The sequence below is a fragment of the Crocuta crocuta genome, unplaced genomic scaffold, assembly GCF_008692635.1.
Source record: "Crocuta crocuta isolate KB4526 unplaced genomic scaffold, BGI_CrCroc_1.0 scaffold4, whole genome shotgun sequence".
In the NCBI taxonomy this organism is placed as follows: domain Eukaryota; kingdom Metazoa; phylum Chordata; class Mammalia; order Carnivora; family Hyaenidae; genus Crocuta; species Crocuta crocuta.
In genome coordinates, this window is record NW_027529996.1 from 890,649 (window position 1) to 912,475 (window position 21,827).

Consider the following 21,827-nt stretch of genomic DNA (forward strand, 5'->3'; position numbering starts at 1 on the left):
GGGAAGTGAGACAGAAATGAAGAGACTTCCATTTGGATTGAGGTGGGTACTTAATGTCCTGGTGTTTAATATTGAGCAGCAAGCCCTAGTTTTTATTAATTAAATCACTCTACAGTTATCTTTCTGTTTTTTTCCAGCCAATTAACATTTTCTAGTGAGGCACATAGCACTAATTTAAAAGGCTTTAAAAATTGTTTCTGTATATAGTACATTGTTTCTCACTTAAGACCAGAATATAGGTAACAAATCTGCAAATCAGCCGTTACTAAACACACACACACACACACACACACACACACGTGGAAAAGGTGGCAAGAATCATTTTCAGTATGTTTTATATTGTATTTTAAACAGCATTTCACAGAATTGTTCAATGTATTCATTTTACCCTTTTTGTAAAAACCTGAAAACATCATCAAATGTCACATTTAGAACTTGAATTACTGCATTTTTGGGAGTGCAATTTAATATTTGTACTTTGTTGAATTGAGGCTTTTTTTTAAATGTTATATTATTAACATTGCTCTTTCAAATTCTCGTATTAGGAAATAGGATCAAAGTAAGTAAAATATATTTAAAATGTTGCTTTCAGTTTAAATCTATTTTCTAGAAAAAAGGTAGATACCTGTATTCTTTCATTCTTTTTTTTTAAATTTTTAAACATTTACTTACTTTTGAGAAAGAGAGAGACAGAGTGAGAGCAGGGGAGGGGCAGAGAGAGAGGGAGACACAGAATCTGAAGCAGGTTTCAGGTTTCAGGTTCCAGGCTGTCAGCACAGAGCTCGACGTAGGGCTCGAACTCATGAAACACGAGTTCATGACCTGAGCTGAAGTTGGATGCTTAACTGACTGACCTACCCAGCCGCTCCTATTCTTAATTCCTATTTTGGTACCTGATTTACAGTAGACCTTGAACAAATATTCATGAATTAAGGATCATCCTTGAGTTAGTGTCTTTTTAGAAAAGTTCTGCAAGTGTGTCATAATATAGCATGCAGCATTTCTAGTTCATCACATTGCTGTGTTCTTTGCATACTTGATACCAGAGTCAGTCCTTAACTGCACAAAGATGAGTTGGCCATGAAATGAGTGATCACAACAATCATCTCTCCATTATTCTAGCCAGAATACACTTCAGAACTAAAGTTGAGTTATTCAAGAAATAGATGTTTGCTGATGAGACTTTAAAGAAAGCCATACTTTGTGTCACCCTGGCCCAGTGCTTCAGTCATGCCCAGAGTCTCTTCATCATAGACCTCTTTTTCTTGGAGAATCACTTTCCCTCTTGTAACTTATTTAAAGATGCATTTTTGGCTTCATAACTTCTATGCTTAACAGCTCTTTGTTTTGTATGTCAAATAGGATGTTGGATTGGGGGAAGGAGATAGAGATGGCAGTGAGGTGTGTATCTCATCTCTATAAAATGGCAAGCATCGTGTTGGACATTTGGATAGAGAGGTAAATTTCAGTACCTAGCGTAGTCCCCTCCTTCAAGGAGCAGTGGTAAAACATCCCTCTAAAAGGCCTGCTCCCTCCTCTGCTGTGCAGCCGATACAGTTAACTCTTTTTTTTTTTTAATAGAATTTATTGTCAAGTTGGCTAACATACAATGTATACAGTGTGCTTGTGGTTTTTGGGGTAGATTCTCATGGTTCATCACTTACATATAACACTCAGTGCTCATCCCAACAAGTTCCCTCTTTAATGCGCATCACCCATTTTCCCCTCTCCTCTCCACCTCCCCCCACACACTGGCATCAATCCTGTTTGTTCTCTGTATTTAAGAGTCTCTTATGGTTTGCCTCCCTCTCTGTTTGAAACTATCTTTTCCCCTTCCCTTCCCCCATGGTCTTCTGTTAAGTTTCTCAAGTTTCACATAGGAGTGAAAACATACAATATCTGTCTTTTCTGACTGACTTATTTCACTTAGCATAACACCCTCCAGTTCTATCCATGTTGTTGCAAATGGCCAGATTTCATCTTTTCTCATTGCCAAGTAGTATTCCATTGTATTCCATTGTATATATAAACCACATCTTCTTTACTCATCAGTTGAAGGACATTTAGACTCTTCATGATTTGGCTATTGTTGAAAGTGCTGCTGTGAACATTGGGGTACATGTGTCCCTATGCATCAACACTCCTGAATCCTCTGGACAAATTCCTAGTAGTGCTATTGCTGGGTCATAAGATAGTTCTGTTTTTAATTTTTTGAGGAAACTCCACACTGCGAAACAGTTCTAATTCTACATCCAGTTCTATCCCCTCCATAGAACTCATTTGGGCACCACATCATTATATTAGTCACACGAGCAGCTGTAACAAATAGGGCTCCTAATTTCAGTGGCTTAGCGCCCTATACATTTATTTTCCACTTAGATTGAACAATTTCTGAGTAAGTGGGCTCTGCTATATGCAGTCACTTAAGGACCCTGAAGGCAGCTTAGCATCTCCCAACGCCACCTTGGATGCCAGGGTACAGAGTGCAGAAGGCATAAGAGCATCAGGGATTGCATGTGAGAGGATTTTATGGGCCAGAGGCTGGCAATCACAGCTATCACCTCCCTCCCTCCATTGTCTAGAGCTCAGGCACATGGGCACCCCTACCTGCAGTACAGAACCAGGAAACGCAAGTAGTTGAGTCCCAAAAGAGTGGCTGCTAAGGTGGGTTGAAGGACAGTGACAAATTTCCCACTTGCATTGGAGAGCATATCTTATATATAACCCTGTTTCTTTCTGCCGGTATAGATAGAATGAATTGTTTTCCTTTAGTAATTGACTGTCTCAGAAATCATCTGGGAGTTGAAATGGACGGAAATATGTTATTTTCTTTTTCCAACACAATGAACTTACTTTTGAAAATAGGAAGGCCAGATATTTGAAGATTTACCTGTTAACCTGCTAGAAATGCTTTCTATTAGGTGATGCCACTGCTCTCTTTGCCATCTGGCAAGACTGCTGTTGTGAAATATCCATTCTGTGAAATCCACCTGAGCTGCCTCTTCTCACTTGTGCTTCCCTAACCAGTTAGCACTGTATCCCCCATGCTCTGCTCGGACCTGAACATGCCTGTGCTAGTTTAACCCATCAGCTCCTCACTCACCCAAGCACCTATAATGAAAAATAGTTGAAAGTCACTGTGATACAATTATATACTAGAGAGCAAGGATTCACGGAAGAGGAAGCACTTAGTGGCAGGCTCTTGGGGATGAGGGAACCATGGTAGTGCTTCTTTTAGAGGAAGAGAGTTTGGTCTGAGTCCCTATAATTACTCCCAATGCTTTTCCTCCCTCAGATGATGAAATTTATGAGGAAAAGAGACCTGTTATGATAATCTCTAACTCAGCACAGTGCCAGGCTCATACTAGACACTCAGTAAACCTAATAGACTGGATGACAAGATAAGTCAGTGAATTTGTAAATGTTATATTCTCTGCAATTTTCCATATATTATCTCATGCACTCCTCATAACAGCTTTATGATTGGGGGATATTCTTAGTCTCGGCTTTTAAGTAATGGGTTCAGAGACAATTCAAGAGAATTTGCCAGTGTTGTACAATGGGTTGATAGAATAGATCTCAGTGTTCTGTGCCAAATCTTGTGTATTCTTCAGTCTTGGAAACAGATATTTCATTATCAAAATAGTGTTTTGAAATTTGTAGCATGTGCTGCTTTGAAGATAAAACATCAGAATCTCATTGAGTGATGAAGGCTACTCCTTGACATTGAGTCCCCAAGAATGTTCTTTTTTTAAGTTTCTTTTTTTCTAGTTTTATTGAGAAATAATTGATATACATCACTGTATATGTTTAAGACATACAGCACAGTGACTTGATTTACATATATTGTGAAATAAGTACTATAGTACTTTTAGACTAACATCTATCATCTCTTATGGACACAATAAAGAAAAGAAAGAAGAAAAGAGAAAAGGAAAAAAAATCTTTGTGATGAGAACACTCAGGATTTATACTCTTAACAACTTTCCTATATATCATACAGCAGTGTTAGTTATAGCCATCATGTTGTACATTACATCTCTGGTACTTAGTTATGTTATAACTGGAAGTTTGCCCTTTTGACCACTTTCCTCCTGTTCCCCCTTCACCCACACTCACTTATTAATATTTTTTAATTTACATCCAAGTTAGTTACCATATAGCGCAGTAATGATTTCAGGAGGATATTTCAGTGATTCATCCCCTATGTATAATACCCAGTGTTCATCCCAACACGTGCCCTCCTTAATGCTCCTTACCCTTTTAGCCCCCACCCACATCCTCTCCAGCAACCCTCAGTTTGTTCTCTATATTTAAGAGTTTCTTATGCTTTGTCCCCCTCCCTGTTTTTATCTTATTTTTCTTTCCCTTCCCTTATGTTCATCTATTTTATATCTTAAATTCCAAATGATTGAAGTCATATGATATTAGTCTTTCTCTGACTAATTTCACTTAGCATAATACCCTCTAGTTCCATCCACATTGCTGCAAATGGCAAGATTTCATTCTTCTTGATTGCTGAATAATACTCCATTATATATATATACCATATCTTCTTTATCCATTCATCTGTCGATGGACATTTGGGCTCTATCTATACTTTGGCTATTGTTGATAGTCCTGCTATAAACATTGGGGTACATGTGCCCCTTCGAGACAGCACACCTGTACCCCTTGGATAAATACCTAGTAGTGCAATTGCTGTGTCATAGGGTAGTTCTATTTTTAACTTTTTGAGGCACCTCCATACTGTTTTCCAGAGTGACTGCACCAGTTTGCATTCTCACCAGCAGAACAAAAGAGATCCTCTTTCTCTGCATCCTCACCGACATCTGTTGTTGTCTGAGTTGTTAAGTTTAGCCATTCTCACTAGTGTGAGGTGGTATCTCATTGTGGTTTTAATTTGTATTTCCTGATGATGAGTGATGTTGAGCATTTTTTCATGTGTCTATTAGCCATCTGGATGGCTAATGGACAAGCATCCATTTATGTCTTTTGCCCATTTGTTTTTGGACTGCTAGGTTTGATAAGTTCTTTTACAGATTTTGGATAACATCAATTGCCTTTTAGTTTTAGTGATTGTTTCCTTCACTGTGCAGAAGCTTTTTAGCTTGATCAGGTCCCAAGGGATGTTCTTTTTAAGACCAGCAAAGAGATGGTTCTTCTACCATGTTCTGTAGCTTTTTATATCCCTGCCAGCACAGTGTTTTGTACTCAGTAGGTGCTCTATAAATATTTCTTAAATAATTGACAGTGATTTAAAATATGGAAATCAGATTCACCTGAAGTGGACAAACTTCATATAATAGATTGGCATAAGCTTTTACCTATAATCATTGTGCCACAGGTGAGAAATTTTATCTCTAGGATATTCTAATTCAAGGATTTTTTTTTAATTCAAGGAATTTTTAACATGCTACCTTGGTTTCTGATTTTCTTTGGCTTCTTCATTGTACAAACACTTATACCCTTACCATCTTCCCAAGGACACTATCTGTGGAAGCTGAGACTTGCTGGATATTCTTATCATAACAGGTTAATTCATTTTATAATGGACTTGCTTTAGTGTCTTTTGATGCTTTAAAAATCCCAAGCTTCCTTAGTGTTGGAGTTAATGATAGACATTCATTGCTTCCATCTCTGAGTTACTCATATTTCATCCCATACAGGTAGAGAAAATATATTTCTCTACAGAAATATTATTCATATTTCATCCCATAAAGGTATTGGTGTTTTCTATAGAAATATTATGAAAATAGTATACCTAATTTATTAAAATTGCAGCTAACTAAGGACAAAGGTATGGCTCATTGAAGTATAAAATTAGACATTTCCACTTAGATATTCTGCTTCACTTCAAACTTACATGTCTGAAAACAGACCAAATTTGTACCTTCTGCTTCTTTCCTGCTCTCCATCTCCCCTCCCCGCCGCCACCCTGCAACCATTGCCAGCCGCTACCCATCTCATTTAGTGGCAGGCTCAAAACCACAAAGGCATCCTGACCACTTGGTCCTTTCCTTCATATAATGCACAATGAGTTCATGTTCATGCAGTGTTGCATTGACCTCTAAAATGTTCCTGAAATCCGAGGTTTTGAGCCCTCTATGCTTTAAAGCCAGGTATGAGTGCATTTCCTAATCTTGTAGTTATGGAATTTTGGGGAAGGAGCTGAGAGTTTACCAACAAATCAGCAAGAGGACTTGGATTAAAAATAAAATTTTAAGGAAGTTTTAATGTTAGATGACATTTCTCTCCCATATACATGAAGAATTTATTTCATCATCTCTGGAAACACCTGCTTTTTCCAAAACTCCGTAACCAGGAGACAGAACAGACAGTAAGAATTATTCAGAGTGTGTGGCATGCAGAAGGTGGCTGGTAAATGTTTAATGAATGATGAGATGGACAGGTGAACAGAAATAGAATGGGAACGGTGAGAGGCCCTGAACTCTGCTTCTGTTTTGTTTTTGCTTGACAGCAATATACTTTTCGTTTTGTTTGGCTTATTTTTCTAAGAGCAAGATAAATGCCATGTTTAGAAAGACAGACCCACCTTTTCATATTAATCATTACTAGGGAAACACCGTAAGTGTCTTCACCTACCACGTAATGGCATTTTAATCTGCAGGAAATCCAAGAGAGTGCTTTAGAAGGTGTTTGTAATTGAAGACTCATTGGGGCCGATTATGTGTTTAAGAAGAAAGAAGTGGATGTCAGGGGTATATGGATTTCAGTCTCCTATTACTGTAATCCTAATAAAGTGCCAGAATTCAGAAAAGGTTCTTAACATTTTTCTCATCCATTGATTGGATATAATATATCGTCAACAAAATAACATTAACCACAATGTAATAAAAGTGACATCATAATATTTGTCCTAACTTATCCTTCAATCATAGAATAATAGAGTAACAGAATATTAATATTGCAAAGCTTCTAGTACTAAGCAATAAAGATCAATGAGTTTTTCCAGTTCGTTTATTCCAGTGGCTTATTCTTACCAGTTAATTTTATTCTTCCGCATGCTAAAAGATTGAAAGAAAATTACATCATATTTCCCACTTCTGTTTTGTAGGGGAAGATGGTGAAAGGAATGGGAGGGGCTATGGATCTAGTGTCCAGTGCTAAGACCAAAGTGGTGGTCACCATGGAACATTCTGCAAAGGTAATGTGTGCTGCTTTTGGAAATTCACAGTATGCCAAGATCCTGTACACCAGGTCATGCAGTTGTGGTTTTTTTATTGTTTTCTCAGGATCATTCAAATTGATAGCATTTATATATTAGAGAGAAAGGTTGCAAATAAAAGCAGTTATTTATTATCATTCAGCTAAACATTTATTTAACTTTGAATGAAACAAATAGTGGGATGTTCTTTAATTATTTACTTTGTTTATACAATAAAAGTAAAAGCTATAATGTCTTCAAACTCAGTGAAAATATGTCAGGGCAGATGTTTTTTCAGGTTTAAAGATGATTTTACTGGTTGCTCTCTGCATGCAAAATTAAAAACACAACAGAATATGGCCTTTTAGCAGCAGTTATTCTCAAATGTATGATGTGGCCTCTTACCAAAGCTGTGAGGTGCCATTTTGAGAAGGGTTAGAAAGTGATAGTGAGCTTCCATATTCTGTAAAGTATGATACCTTTATTTTGATCAGTCATCGAATATTTACTGAGTGCTAATTATGTGTTAGGCACTTCTGTAATTTGGCAATGACCAAAACTACTCAAAAGTCATTGACCTCATGGAGCTTAGTATTTCGTGGTGGTGGTGGTGATGATGATAATATCATCATCGTCCTACAATAATGATAACTTCCTTTTATTGAGCTTCCTGTATTCTGACAGTATATTAAGCACTCTATGTTTATTTGCATGTATAAGCCTATGAACTTGATCCAGGTATTTTTTTATGGTTTCAAGAACATCTTCAGAGAGGTCAAGTAACTTGCCTGAGGTCACATGGAACTGAGATCAGAACTGCGTATCTGTGATTCCAAAGCCTGGTGTTCTAACTATAGAGCAATCAGTATAACTTTGTTCCTTGTTCCCAGCTCAGTGTCTTTGAACTAATGGAGCTTAATTGCTTTCCTGAGCCGAGTCCATGGATGTCTGATGATTTGCACAATTGATCCTGGGTAGTACTCCCTTCATTATCAATGCCCTTTGTTCATTCTCCTTTTTTTTTTTTTTTTTTTTTTATTTTNTAGAGTTTTTTAAATGTTAATTTATTTTGAGAGAGGGAGAGAGCGAGCACTCCAGTGAGCAGGAGAGGGGCAGAGAGATGGAGAGTCAGAATCCCAAGTAGGCTCTGTGCTGTCCACATGCAGCCCAATGGGACTTGAACTCACAAACCATGAGATCATGACCTGAGCTGAAATCAAGAGTCAGATGGTTAACTGACAGAGCCACCCAGGCGCCCCTGATTCTTAGCTTTAAAATAAAATCTACCTGTTCTCACCTTGAGACCTGCTAATTTGAATGGAAGTGTTAGTTCATCTGCCCTGTTTTTGGTTAGAGATGCAGCATCGTCATCATGGGAGAGCACGAAGCTGGAAGATTTGCATCCTACTTGCTTCCCAGGAGGGAGTTCTGTTACAGAGTGATGTGTGCCATGAAATGGTTTTGTTGTGAAAACTGTAACAAATATGAAAATATCCTAAGTGGTTTTGTAAACAGTGGAAAGTAGGCGGTAGAGCATAAATATGGAACAATAGAACTGAAACCCACACAGGTGACTTCCCAGAGATGCCTTGAGAAAGCATCCAAAACACTTCGTTTTAGAGGCAACAGGATGCCAAGCATGCAAATCAAATCCGCATCTTTTCTGGAACATAATGTCTATTTGGAGAAGTAGACACGTCTGACTTCCCTTTTATTGTTACTTTAATGTTGGTGCACAGACGCTGAAGTCCGACTTGTTTTAGATTATTTTCATGCATTTGTTTTCAGAACGTTAGGCCTGTATTTAACAAACTCTTTCTCTCTCTCTCTTTGTTTTTCCAAAGTCTTTTGTCTCAGCCAAAATTTCTGAAAGAGGAAAAGCAATGGTTCTTTAAACTTTTGATCACAAATCTCTAACTAAAGCTTTTTACAGAAGCAAGATATATTTCCGATTTTCTTCTTTCTAAGGCAAAGTTTTTTGGTGTCTGACTACCTTTTTTCCTAGTCTTCTGCCCTCTAAGAATGGCAAGAAATGAAGGCAAGTAGTAACAGTATGAGTCCTTATTAGATACAAGGCCCTGTTCTTGGCATTGTACATCCTTCATGTCATTAGCTTCTCAGTGACCTTCTTCAGATAGACTGGGATGTGGGCAGGTGAAGAAACTTGTCCAGGTGTATGACAGAGCTCGGAGTTTCACTCCATTCATGTGTTTGTCACCCGATACCATGCCGCATCCTCTCCAGAGCCATCTCTGTCCCAGGATTTCAAACCTGCCCTTCTCTGAAAGCTCCAGGTTTCACAGTGATCACTCTCCCTTTTCAACTTTTTCGTTAAGGCTCTCCTTGTGTTGGTGAGAAAGGTACCTGCAAAAATACTTGTTTTTCTTTATGCCTGGAATGTTCTTCCTCTGATACCTGCATGGCTTGCTCCCTCAGTTCACCACATCTCTGCTCAATATCAGAGAAGCTTTTCCCTGACTGTTCTGTAAAACAGAAGTCCCCCCTTTCCTGATGGGCCTTCACCCCCTTTTCACTGGAATGTAAGTTCCCTGAGGGTAGGGACTCCCATCAGTTTTAACAGCTAAAGAGAATCATGTCTGATGCCCATTAGGACTCAGAAAATACTTGCTGGATTTATTAATTCTTCAAATAATAGTACTTTGAACGTATAGAGCACTTGTAACCTGTTCAAAGCAGTTGCAAGGTGACTCCCTCCACATTTTATCATCACGATACCCTTGTGAGGGAGGTCTTACTGTTTCCCTTGCAAAGACAAACAAACCAAATTATATAGAGGTTAAATATCCTGATAAAAGTCAAGTAGAAAATTCAGAGCAAAAGCAAGCCGAGAACCCATGTATCCTGACTTTGGGCCTCCATTTTTTTTTTTTAAATAACCTTTTTTGTCTGGCAGGTACCATCACCGCTAACAACATAAAAGAAAGTACTTTGTTCTCAGTATTGTGTACTGGAAATATTTCCTAAGGGTAAAACTTTCAGAGCACAAAAGCAAAGAAATTCGGTCATAGTTGTCGTTTATGGGAAACAAGCAAAGCTTGGGTACCTATTTTAGAGAACATAAATGAAAGCTCTATTTCTAAAACAGGTTTAGGTTTTATTTTTATTACAGTAGGAGGGCTGGATTCTGAAGGGATAAAGTCAATCTAATTGTTATGACATTGGGAATAAATCTTTGTGAATAATCTTTTGGTTACATCTAACCTATATCTGATAGGAAAGGTATCATATAGAAATCTTGAATGCAGTTTTAAAGTGTCTTTACTTTTTATGGAGAGGAATTATAAAAAGTAAATGAGGTTTATTAGTCCTATTTATTTTATACCAAATGTGTTACCAAAAGCCAACAAATGTGAAAAACTTTTTAAAAATTCTTTCCTGGGAAACATTCCTAGAATAATTTTCAGCAGCATTGAAAAGTATTCCCAAGGTAAATAAAGTATTTCTTTGTTGGGATGATTTATAATTAACACAGTTTCAGCTGGTTAAATATTTTTTCATTCATAAAAGCTTGTCAGTATCTTATAACTTGTTAATGAGACAATTTTGTGGCTAGGATCTGTTTAGAAAAAAAATATTTACCTTTAAAAAATAGAAATCCTTACATGGATTTGTCTTTTTATTTCTCCATTAACGATAGAAAAGCCCGCCAAAAAAGAAATGTTATAATGCGAAAAAAAAAAAAGCAGAACACAATCCAGCAACCAATAAAGCTCTTTAAAGTGTCTTAAAGAATTTAATTAAGCTAATAACTTTAAATTCTGAGACTTTGTCCACAGTTCTTCAAAGGAAAACTGACTCACAGAGAAGCTTTCTGGGGTTCCACAACAATTCGTGAATGGAAAGAGAAAACCATCCCTGTTCACACCTGGGCTGTGCCATCCTTAGGCTGGAGACCATAGGATGCACTCTTTAGAGAGAAAATAAAAGGCCATGATAAAGACTTTTGTATTCTATTTCAGAAAAATGGCCTTGTATTCTAAGATCTCAAAACCCCAAAGGCTGTTTTCAGAAAAATGCCTTGCTGTATGTATCATCTCATTTGGTTAGTCTTCCCCTTGAGAATGGGCCTGTAGCCACAAACTGTTATTACATCCACATAGAAAAAAACATTTGTAATAGCAACTGTTCTCTACTTTAGAGCCAGCTGAGTCTTTCTGCTCACATCCTTTGTGGATCGTTGGAATCTCTACCAAATAGGTGCTGTATAAAGGCCAAAAATATCCCATGATTATAAATTCATTGTGAGTGGTATCATCTTGTCCTTTTACCCTTCATTCCTTGATTTTCTTTCGTTAGACAGTCCCATTTTTTCTTTTCTGTATACCACGCCAGTCATCGTAGTGATTGGACAGTCATGTGTTTTGCGATACAACATTCCCAAATAGTTTGTATCTGTGGTGTGTGTATGTGTGTGTGGAAACTTTTTCACTTGGTTTCAGAATTGAGACCAGTGGGGACAAGGAAAGGCAAGTGGCAGTGACATTCAGGTCTTTTATGATGTTTTGGCAAAAGCCCAAAGAGAGATCTGTCGTAGGTTTCATTGTGCCACCAAAGTATTGAATGTTCTCTTGTAAAGTTCAGCCTACATACCCCCTCTTTGCAGCAAGTTACTGGAAGCCTTGAATCTTTCAGAGGGAGCAGACATAATTCACTCTGTTTCTCTCCAGACTTATAAATGTGTGTGTTTCATACTGCAGTCTTGAGATGTCTTACTTCTTCTTTGATGATGTCTTTATTTATCTCCCCAAAGTCTTGTAAGTCCCTTCACATACTTCTGCTCACTGTGCTTTTCCTAGTGAGCTCAGAGATATTGAGAATGTATAAGTACCTATCTTGGGACTAGAAAGCTGCTTCTAGTGGACCTTAGATACTCAGTCACATGGTGTTTACAGCTCTTGCTCTATTGAGAGTTCCTTCTATCAGAATTATAATATTCACACAGCAAGTCCTAAAGAACAGGGAGGGTGTTGCCATTTGAATGTTGGGCGCTGGCCTATGGGTGGTGTGCGTTTCGGGTAGCATGAATGAAGGCCTACAGACTCGGTCCCTTAAGGAACAACCAACTTCTAGAATTTGCTTTCTCTGTACTTGATTATTAGGACTTGCAGCCACATTTAAAAAGCATTTAACCGAAAAGATGGGCAGTAGTGTTTTATATAAAGCAAAATCTTATGCACGCTCTGTTGCCTCAGGTGAATAAATGCTGACATCAAGTGCAAAAATCATCATGTTGTGAAAAACAAAGCTTGTTACTTGGGATTAAGTTGATTGTGGTAACATGAAGCTTACTGTAGTGTAACTAGGGGGATTTATTATCATTTAACCAGAGTTGTTACTGAAGAATTTAGGCCCAGGATTGTATACAAATATCTAAAGAATTAAAGAGCAATCACCATGAGGCAAGTAATACAAAGTACTAAGACCGTGAGTCATTTAAAAAGAAAAAGTGAATTCCCAGGTCTTGCCATGAGGCCTGTAAGTGATCAAGGTGGGAAAAGAGGGAGAAAGTGGAGAGGCAGGTGGAGGAAGAGATTTAGCAATTCATCAGGGTTTCGATGAAGTTCACAAATAAGGGCCGAGTGAAATCAGGAGGCCTTGGAACTAGCCAAAGCATTTTAACACTATACTTGGTATCCATTCCTCTGCCTTTTCTGGTATTTCTTGGGGAAGAAAGAAAAAAGCAGAATGATAAGGATGAAACACACTGACCTTAATATTTGTAGATTCCACCTCTCCTAGTTTATGGCACTTTCAGAACATTTTGTATGATTCCTACCGTGATCAGGTAAGGAAGACAAGACAATCATAGAGAAAACTACAGCACAAAGAACTACTGAAGGCATCAAATGACCAATAAATGACAGATAGTAGGATGAAAAAAAATGGCTCTTTGGACTCTTCATACAGTGTTCTTTGCTACCACACTACACGGCATCTCTTTTTTAGGATTTAATTGTAAATGCTGAAAACTCAGCAATTGTTCCTTCTTTGTGAATCATTAATGTACACAGCTGCCATGCCACATTGGAAGGCTCAGCCGGGCATGGTTAGAATAGAGCACTGAAGTGGGAGTTAGTTATATTTTGGCTTCATAGCTAGCCTATTGTTGAATATTGAAATTGTGACATTCTTTAATCTCTTGCCTCTCATTTTCTCTTTTTCCGTTATCTGTGTTATGTGCTAGAGCTAAATGTGAATGGAGTCATCTAGCTACATTGTTCTCACTGCAAGAATACACTCGGTGCCAGTTTCCTATGCGAGCCATATGGTGTGTCCCCAAATATGTCTTGTGGTTTCATTAGTTTTGTGGGTCTCAGCAATTGGGTTTAGGCCATTTTCTGCATAATCACATGTCTGATTTCATATAGGAACACAAGAGCTCCTAAAGAATTCCCTGATGGACTGTAGAAATGTGAACTATGTTTTGTATAAACAAGAGTAGCTAACATTTATTGAGTGCTTGCGAAGTGCTGGACACTTGCATCTCACTGAAGCCTTGCGATAGCCCCATGGGGGAGGGCTGCTAGGGGAGCCCCGGCACAGGAACTTTGCACAGCCCACTGGAGCAGAGCCAGAGTTTACCCTCAGGCCCTTTGGCTCCCGCCCACGCTCTTTACCATACTCAGTCCTGTGTGTATGGTGGATAGTCCATGAAAGGTCTCTGCTGGTAGCCCGCGGTTTGTCCTGTCCATTGAAATTCCTGATTCCTCCTCAAATGGAGTTGGTTGTTCATTAAAATCCAAGTAGTTTAACTCACACCAGATGTAGATCTTGCTCAAATAATGAGAACAAAGTAAGAACTCCCTGCAAAAAATGTTCTTCAGAGCCCCACAGATTGCTCCCTTTGTTCCTAGGCAGGCCTGGAATCCATTGTGACATGCCTTATTTGAGTTATATTCAATGTAAGGAGACCTGACAACTGTACAAGCTTGAATATTCATCATTAATTCCAGCTCTTTAATTAAGCTTCTGTGACATGTGCAAACTTTGTTTGAAACTGTAAAGGAAAGTAGAGCGTTAAAAATGAAGTGAAAATGAGGTTTTATTTCTACAATTATAAATGTTCTTATACAGTAAGATCCAGAAGCATGTAACTTGTTATTAAAGGCATAATGTGTATCCATTTTACATGTATTTAGCACTCATTTTGACTGAAGTAAAGTAATAGGGTTTGTCTTTTTTTGAAATCCGTCTGGGATTCCCAGTAGACCTTTAATTTTCCTCCCATTCATTTATTCAAAATACAATATTTTTGGGCCATGCACTAGGTGAGGTACACTAGAGCCTTTTAATTACTTGTACATTGGAGAGTTGACTGTTCATTGCGAGGAGCAAAATCTTTTTAATTAAACCTAGTTATCTGAAATTCCTTGCCTATGACCATATACCAAATCTGACAGAAATTTTGAGAGAGAGATATGCCAGATAGCAGGTGCTTATTTTAGTAGTAAAACAGTAAGATGTCTAAAGATGATTATGACAGCATGTGTGGTGTATTTATGTATGTATGTATGTATGCATTCATTCATTCATTTATTTATTATTTCGTGTGTGTGGGAGAGCATGAGCTGGGGAGAAAGGCAGACGGAGAGAGAGAATCTTAAGCAGGCTCCACACCCATCATGGAGCCCCCATGCAGAACTCTATCTAATGACTCTGAGATCACAACCTAAGCTGAAATCAAGAATTGGGCACTTGTGTGGTGTTTTTAGGTCCCTAAAAGAAGCAATAGAAGCATTTTTCTATTTTTTAATAGAAGATCTAGAATATGATGAGGGAGCCTTTATCCTCAAAGGAGATACTAAATTAGGTTCCTATTGCTTGATACTTAGAAAGGAGCTCAATAATAGTTATAATCACATCATCAGAGCTAATGTTTCAACTGTGTTTCCATATATGTGCCCAGAGGCCCTGTCTACACTGGGATGTGGGCTGAAGGAAGGGGTACAAGGGGTGAAAACCTGCTTTACATTCTTTTCTTGAGGATAGTTGACACACAGTGTTATATTAGTTTCAGGTATATAGCGTAGTGATTCAGCAGGTTTGAACATGATGCTGTGATCACCAGAGGGGTAGCTACCGTCTGTCCTGATACACTGAACATCCTTGTTAAAACATCATTGACTATATTCCTTATGCTGTGTCTCTTATTCCCACGATGGACTAATTCCATAACTGGAAGCATGTGTCTCTCCGTTTCACCAACCTTGCCCAACACACCACCCGTCTCCCCTCTGGCAACCATTAGTTTGCTCTTTGTATTTATAGGTCTCATTCTGCTTTTTGCTGGTTATTCAGATTTGTTTTTTTATATTCCACTTATGAGTAAAATTGTACGCTATTTGTCTTTCTCAGCCTGACTTATTTCACTTAGCGTATTACCCTCTAGGTCCATCTGTATTGTCTCAAATAGCATGATCTCATTCTTTTTATGGCTGCACGTATGCCTGTGTGTGTGTGTGTGTGTGTGTGTGTGTGTGTGGCCACATCTTCATTATCCATTCATCTCTTGATGGACGCTTAGGTTACTTCCGTATCTTGTAAATAATGCTACAGTAAATATAGGGGTACCTAAATCTTTTTGAATTAGTGTTTTCATTTTCTTTGTATAAGTACCCTGCTTTCTACTGTTACTCCCTCTTTATTTTATGTTTGAAGAAAAGGTATAGTAGTTAAAAGAATAAATATAGATTTAGGACAGCTCGCGTAATTTACTTATGAACAAACTGAGGCTCAAACAAACTCCAGGGAAAGCAAAGAGCTGTATGAGAAAGTGAGTATAAGCATGGTATACCACACTGCGTGGCCCCAGCAATGAACAGTTTTACATGGTCATTGAGGCAGAATGATGTAAACTATTGAGTTAACTACAATTTGTAGCCTACCTCTACTGAAGAACTGAAGAGGACAGGGTTCAATAAGAGAATTAAGTCTTCATATACCACAATAAGAAGTCAGTACATAGTGTCTAAAATCAATTAATCAAGAGATAAATAGCATGGTACCCAGTTTGTAAAAATGAAGAGGTAATAGGAAAATGTATAGAGATATAAAAGAAAATGCTAAAAAATTCCAAAATTGATTCCTGTTGAGCACAGGTCTAAAAGTAAGAAAAGGAGGCTAAGCACTGCTGTTTTCATATATGTTTTGCTTTTGGAAATTTAAAAAAGGGTATTTTACATTCACATCCTGTACATTCTTCCTATCCTTAGTGAATAATAGCTCATGTTTGTCGAGAAGACCATTCCCTGAAAAAGAAAAGGAAGCAGGATACTAGAAGTAAAATTTACCTTACATTATATAAGGACTAAGAGTTGAGAGGTTAAATTTAGGGCAAGGTGTTTCCCAACTAAATCATTTCTGACTTTTGCTATCCATTTGGTATTCTCCCTAAATTATGTTAGGGACAGAAGCTAATCCCCAGGAAGAAAGCAAAAGCATGATTGTGCAAAGATTTTGAAACAGCTTGTACTTAGGAGACACTTTCTCTGATAGTTCCTCTGTGTCCCATCATTATTCTACTTCTGAGTAAGAATTGGTCCCTAACTATCTTTTTGATGTTCCTTCTTTTTAAAACAGGGAAATACACATAAAATCATGGAGAAATGTACATTGCCACTGACTGGAAAGCAGTGCGTCAACCGCATCATTACTGAAAAGGTACAGTGCCTCTTTTTATTTCCTCTAGTGTCAGCCACCACTTTTTTTTTTTTTTAATTTATAGGAAGTCTTAGATTTTTTTCATCACCCACTAAAAGGATGTTATGTTGGTAGTCATAGATTAATTTAATCCGTGGATAGACTGAATAGGAAACTTCATCAATTTAATGTTTCTAAATCTAGAATTCTTAACATGCACCTCTCTGGAATGTATACCATGCAGCATATACACAATTGAATTGCTGTCCTTGGTAACTTTGACAGTATATTTAATCAAAGAGAAGTTTTATTCATCCTTTTACTTGGACTATTAAGATGTCTAAGATGAGCTTCTGCACAGCCAAGGAAACAACCCAGAAAATTAATANAGAATATATTAATTATTTCTACCTTTCTTCTTTGCTTTATCAACTCACAAGTACAAATTGTTGGATTTCATTTTAGGAAACTCCCATCAACATTGGGGTTTTAGTCATTTGGGTTCAAAGGCCCCACAGTGAGCCGAGAAATTTATTCTATGGTTCTTGCATACTTTCACCTTTTTATAAAATGGACTTCAGAACACACCAGCCATTTTAGTGCTTCTCTAGATTTTTTCTTCTTCGATGGAAAATGTTGGTAATGGTATGACAGAAAGCTGCTTAGACCCGAGAGAAGCCTCACTGACAGTGGTCTACAGTTATCTTTCTGACCCAGAGTTGAACCTGGAGTGTTGGAATGACATAATTCTCCTAAGTGAGCTAGGAGGGTATCATTTTCTTGATTCAATGTCTTGAAACCAAAAAACAGAATTACCTGTATCAGAGTTGGTTTGTTTGGATGTTGTTCCTTTTGCAAGAGCCATAGGGACAGCATCTTGGATCTGGTTTTCTGCCCCTCATTGAGGTGTGGTAAGAAGCATCCTAAAGCAGCCTTTTGAAGTAGGTTTGGAGGTTCGTAATACTTGACAGACTCACATTTTACTTAACATTTTTTAAAATGCTTATTTATCTGGAGAGAGAGCAAGCAGGTGCATACATGGGGCGGGGGTGTCAGAGAGAGAATCCCAAGCAGGCTCCATGCTGTCAGCGCAGAACCTGATGCAAGGCTCAGTCTCACGAACCATGAGATCATGATCTGAGCAGAAATCAAGAGTCAGACATTTAACCAACCGAGCCACACAGGGGCCCCAACATTTTAAAGAGCGTTCTGTTGTAAATGTTGCCTTCCCTTAGGACTGTTGATGTGGAATTCCACAGATGACTTCTAGAGAATAGAAATTGGATATAACTACAGAATATTTTATTTTACCATTTCTTCCCAGAGTCTTCCCACTTCTTGAACCCCTACAAAATTATGGTGACAGGACTTATTGAAAAGATTCTATTACTTTGAAAATAACGACAAAGCAGTCCTCAATCCTGTTTTCTTTAATGAAATGGTAGACCTTCTAAGGATAATTCCAGCAACATTTGCCCCTTGACCTTCCTCTTCTCTAAGTAAGCCCTCTCCCCGGTCCCCACCACATGTGCTCTCTGGCCTTGTTCTTACCAGTTCACTACTCTTATCTGCAGTACCTTCCACTCAACTCTGCCTCCCCAAATCCTGTCCATCCTTTAAGCCTCATGCAATTTTCCTCTTAATTGGGAAGAGGCTTCTGGCCATCTGCACACTCCTGGCTTCATCCTCAGAGTGGTATGCCATTCATTTGGACACCTATCACCTCATACCTACATTTCCTTATGATATAATAGACTATTATCTAACTTTACTGCCATTTTTAAAAACTTGTATATCCTTTCTCCCCATTCACATTGTGTGTGTGTGTGTTTTTTTTTTAAAGGTTTTATTTATTTCTAGGAGAGAGAGAGACAGCGTGAGCAGGGGAGGGTCAGAGAGAGAGGGAGTCACAGACTGAAACGGGCTCCAGGCTCTGAGCTAGCAGTCAGCACAGAGCCCGACGCGGGGCTCGAACCCACAAACCGCGAGATCATGACCTAAGCGAAAGTCGGACGCTTAACCGACTAAGCCACCCAGGCGCCCCCACATTGTTTTTTTATACATTTATTCTTGTAATAAGGATTTTGCAGCATCTTGCTGAACTAGAGTATTCCCAGCAGTGTGCTACAGAAAAGAGATCAGTCTCTGCCCCGAGGGAACACATTGCAGAGGGCTGGAGAGCTTGCATCCGCAGTACTTGAGGCTAGAGTAGTGGATGTGAGAAGAGCCATGCCAGGTGAGGAGTTAGGAACGTAGAGGGGAGGAAGTCTGCCTAACAACCTGGGGAGAGTGTCAGGAGAGGTTGTAATGGTATCAAATAGAAACTTTTAATGGGTTTCGCAAGGCATTTCACAGACTCTACCTTTTCCCCTCCAGTCTCAGTTTTTCTCTTTCCGCTTTTACATTCTCCCCACTTCAGCTGTTAAAATGCTGTGAATGGTGTTGCCTTTCCCACCCGCCATGTTCTTCTGGGACTTTGCACATCCTGCTTCTCTCCCTAAGAATGCTCTTCTCACCCTTCCCATCTGGCTAATGCCTGCTTATTTTTTTTATATCTCAACTATATGTTTCTTTCTCTGGCAAGTCTTCCCTTTTTCTCCACAAATCTTCTGGGTGCTTCCCTGAATCCTGTGTACCCTAATTTAGCACTGACCACTGTATGAAATAACCTCTCAGCTCTCCCTGTCTCACTCGTCACCATTTGTTTATTTAGTACTTTGCGTGATGCTTGCCCATACGCAGCAAATGCCCGTTGATTAAATGTAGTACAATTCTCTTGATGTAGAAAATTGATTGAGTGATGAGTCTTGAAAGGTAAGTAGGAGTTTTACAAGTTAGAATACGACCAAAGAGGCCCTTCTAGGCTAAGGAAAGAAAATAGGCAGAGTTGTGGAGCTATTAAGAATAAATAGCCAACCCAAGGACCTGCCAGCAGAGCAGTGTAGAGTGAGGGCAGGACCAGACCCTGAAGGCTACAGTTGAAAAGACAGTGAAGAGCTAAATTATAAAGGAATATGAATGCCTTGTTAAGAAACGAGTTCTGGGCACCTGGGTGGCTCAGTCGGTTGAGCGTCCAACTTCAGCTCAGGTCATGATCTCACAGTTCATGGGTTCGAGCCCCACATCAGGTTCTGTGCCAACAGCTAGCTCAGAACTTGGAGCCTGTTTCAGATTCTGTATCTCCCTCTCTCTGCCCCTCCCCTGCTCATGCTCGCTCTCTCTCTCTCACTCTCTCTCTCAGAAATAAAACATAAAAAAAAAATAAAAAACTTTTGAGTTTTATCTGGAAGGCAGTTGGGAGCCCTTCAGTGATTTTAGATGGATTAGATTTGCATTTTAGAAAGAACACTGTAGCTTTTATGCAGTTTGGAGAGAAGAGATGAGACAGAGTCCGGTCAGAAGACTCATTCAGTGATCTAGGCCAGAAAGTGTCAAGGTTCCAAACCATAGGTCAGAAGGAGGGATTTGAGAGACCCAGATGGATTCAGCCTAGCTAGATGATGAATTGGACAAGGCTGCTAAGGCAGAGGTGCTTCCTAAGTGTTCCTAACGACGCTCAGGCTGTAGGAAGAAACAGGGAGGAGCGGTGGGAGGCAGGAAAAGATTGGGTTCAGTTTGGACACACCCAATTTGATATTCTTGAACACATTAACATCCTGAACGTCCAGTCAGAGATTTCTGATAAACAATTAAAGATGTGGACCTGGAGCTCAGAAGGGAAGTCAGTATTGGACCAAACTTGTGGAAGTTATTAGCCTGTGGGAATAATGGAAGTCTTTACTGAAGAATACATTGGATAGCTAAAAATGGGCAAAGTGAAAGGCAACTGTGGAACCTCAGGGAAGGGAATGGTGCACATTTACCACTGTGGCTGTGTACATTACATACTAGGTGCTCTAATGCATATTTGTTGAATGACTGAATGAAAATGCACTGCTATTAAAGGCAATAAATGTGTTGAGCCTGCCACTGCAGATATGTGACTAGAATTCCATTTTCAACTTCTAAAGAAATTCCATTAGTTTGCCTTTTGAAAGAGGCTTTGGAGATTTTTGACCCTGATTTCCTAGTTTTGTACTGCTAGCATGAGGTTATGAAAGATGCTTTCCTCGCCAGCAGCTGGGCTATGATTAAATGCTTTATCTATAATATGGTCTCCATTTTTATCAAGGTTTTGTTTATACTTTATACTGCTAAATGGAAATTTTCCTAAATATTTCAAAAGTAAATTTCCTTCATTTTAATAATAGATGGTTGGGTTTCCAGTATATGACCTTGAGAGCTAATTAGGGTTTGATAAAGGTGTTAATTTTAAACCAGTAAGTCGATTTGCCATAGATTTTCTCTCTCTGATCACTGAAGGCTTATATTCATGACACCACAGTTATCTTTTCCCCCAAATTCCTTCCCTTCCCATTCTTAATAATATAATCTAGAGGCTCTTTTTATTTGTTCCATTTTGATAAATTTACAGTTCATAATGCAGGAAAAGAAAATCAGTATGAATAATGCTCCAGACACATTTTCTACAAAGTAAAAATCACCGTTTAAAAAATTTTTTAAATTGTTATTTTGGAATTAAATAACCTATTGTAGCATACAGGCATTCCTAAATGACCATTTTCTTCCCTCTCAAAACATATATTTTTACTGAAAAAAGGGCTTTTTTTAAGGAACATAAAAATGTGCAAACAAAAAGGAAGTTTTATGGAATATTTCCTCTAAAATTTAAATCACCTTTTCCAGTAAAATCAACTAGGTTGTCTATGAATTCATCAAACATAGAATTCAGGTATCACTTGCCCTCTTAATGTTTTGCTCATGGGGGAAAAAGTCAATTAGCAGGAGACCAGTAAGCATTTGGGGCTTTGATTTGACTTCACACACAAGTGACAAGAAGTTAAGCTGTGAAGGAGAAAGAACATTCACGTATATGGTGCCCCTGCTATGCCTCAAGCGTGATGTCAGGCACTCAGAGAATGCTCGTTATATTTGTCCT

General features: G+C 38.6%; 1 protein-coding gene across 1 annotated transcript in view; it reads left to right on the top strand.

The window, feature by feature from the left end:
- Positions 1–21,827, top strand: part of OXCT1 (3-oxoacid CoA-transferase 1) — a 132,956-nt gene that overhangs the window by 102,346 nt on the left and 8,783 nt on the right. The window contains exons 14-15 of the mRNA XM_077763440.1: positions 7,079–7,168; positions 16,769–16,849. Coding sequence (XP_077619566.1) covers positions 7,079–7,168; positions 16,769–16,849 — 171 coding nt within the window. The remainder of the gene's footprint in view (positions 1–7,078; positions 7,169–16,768; positions 16,850–21,827) is intronic.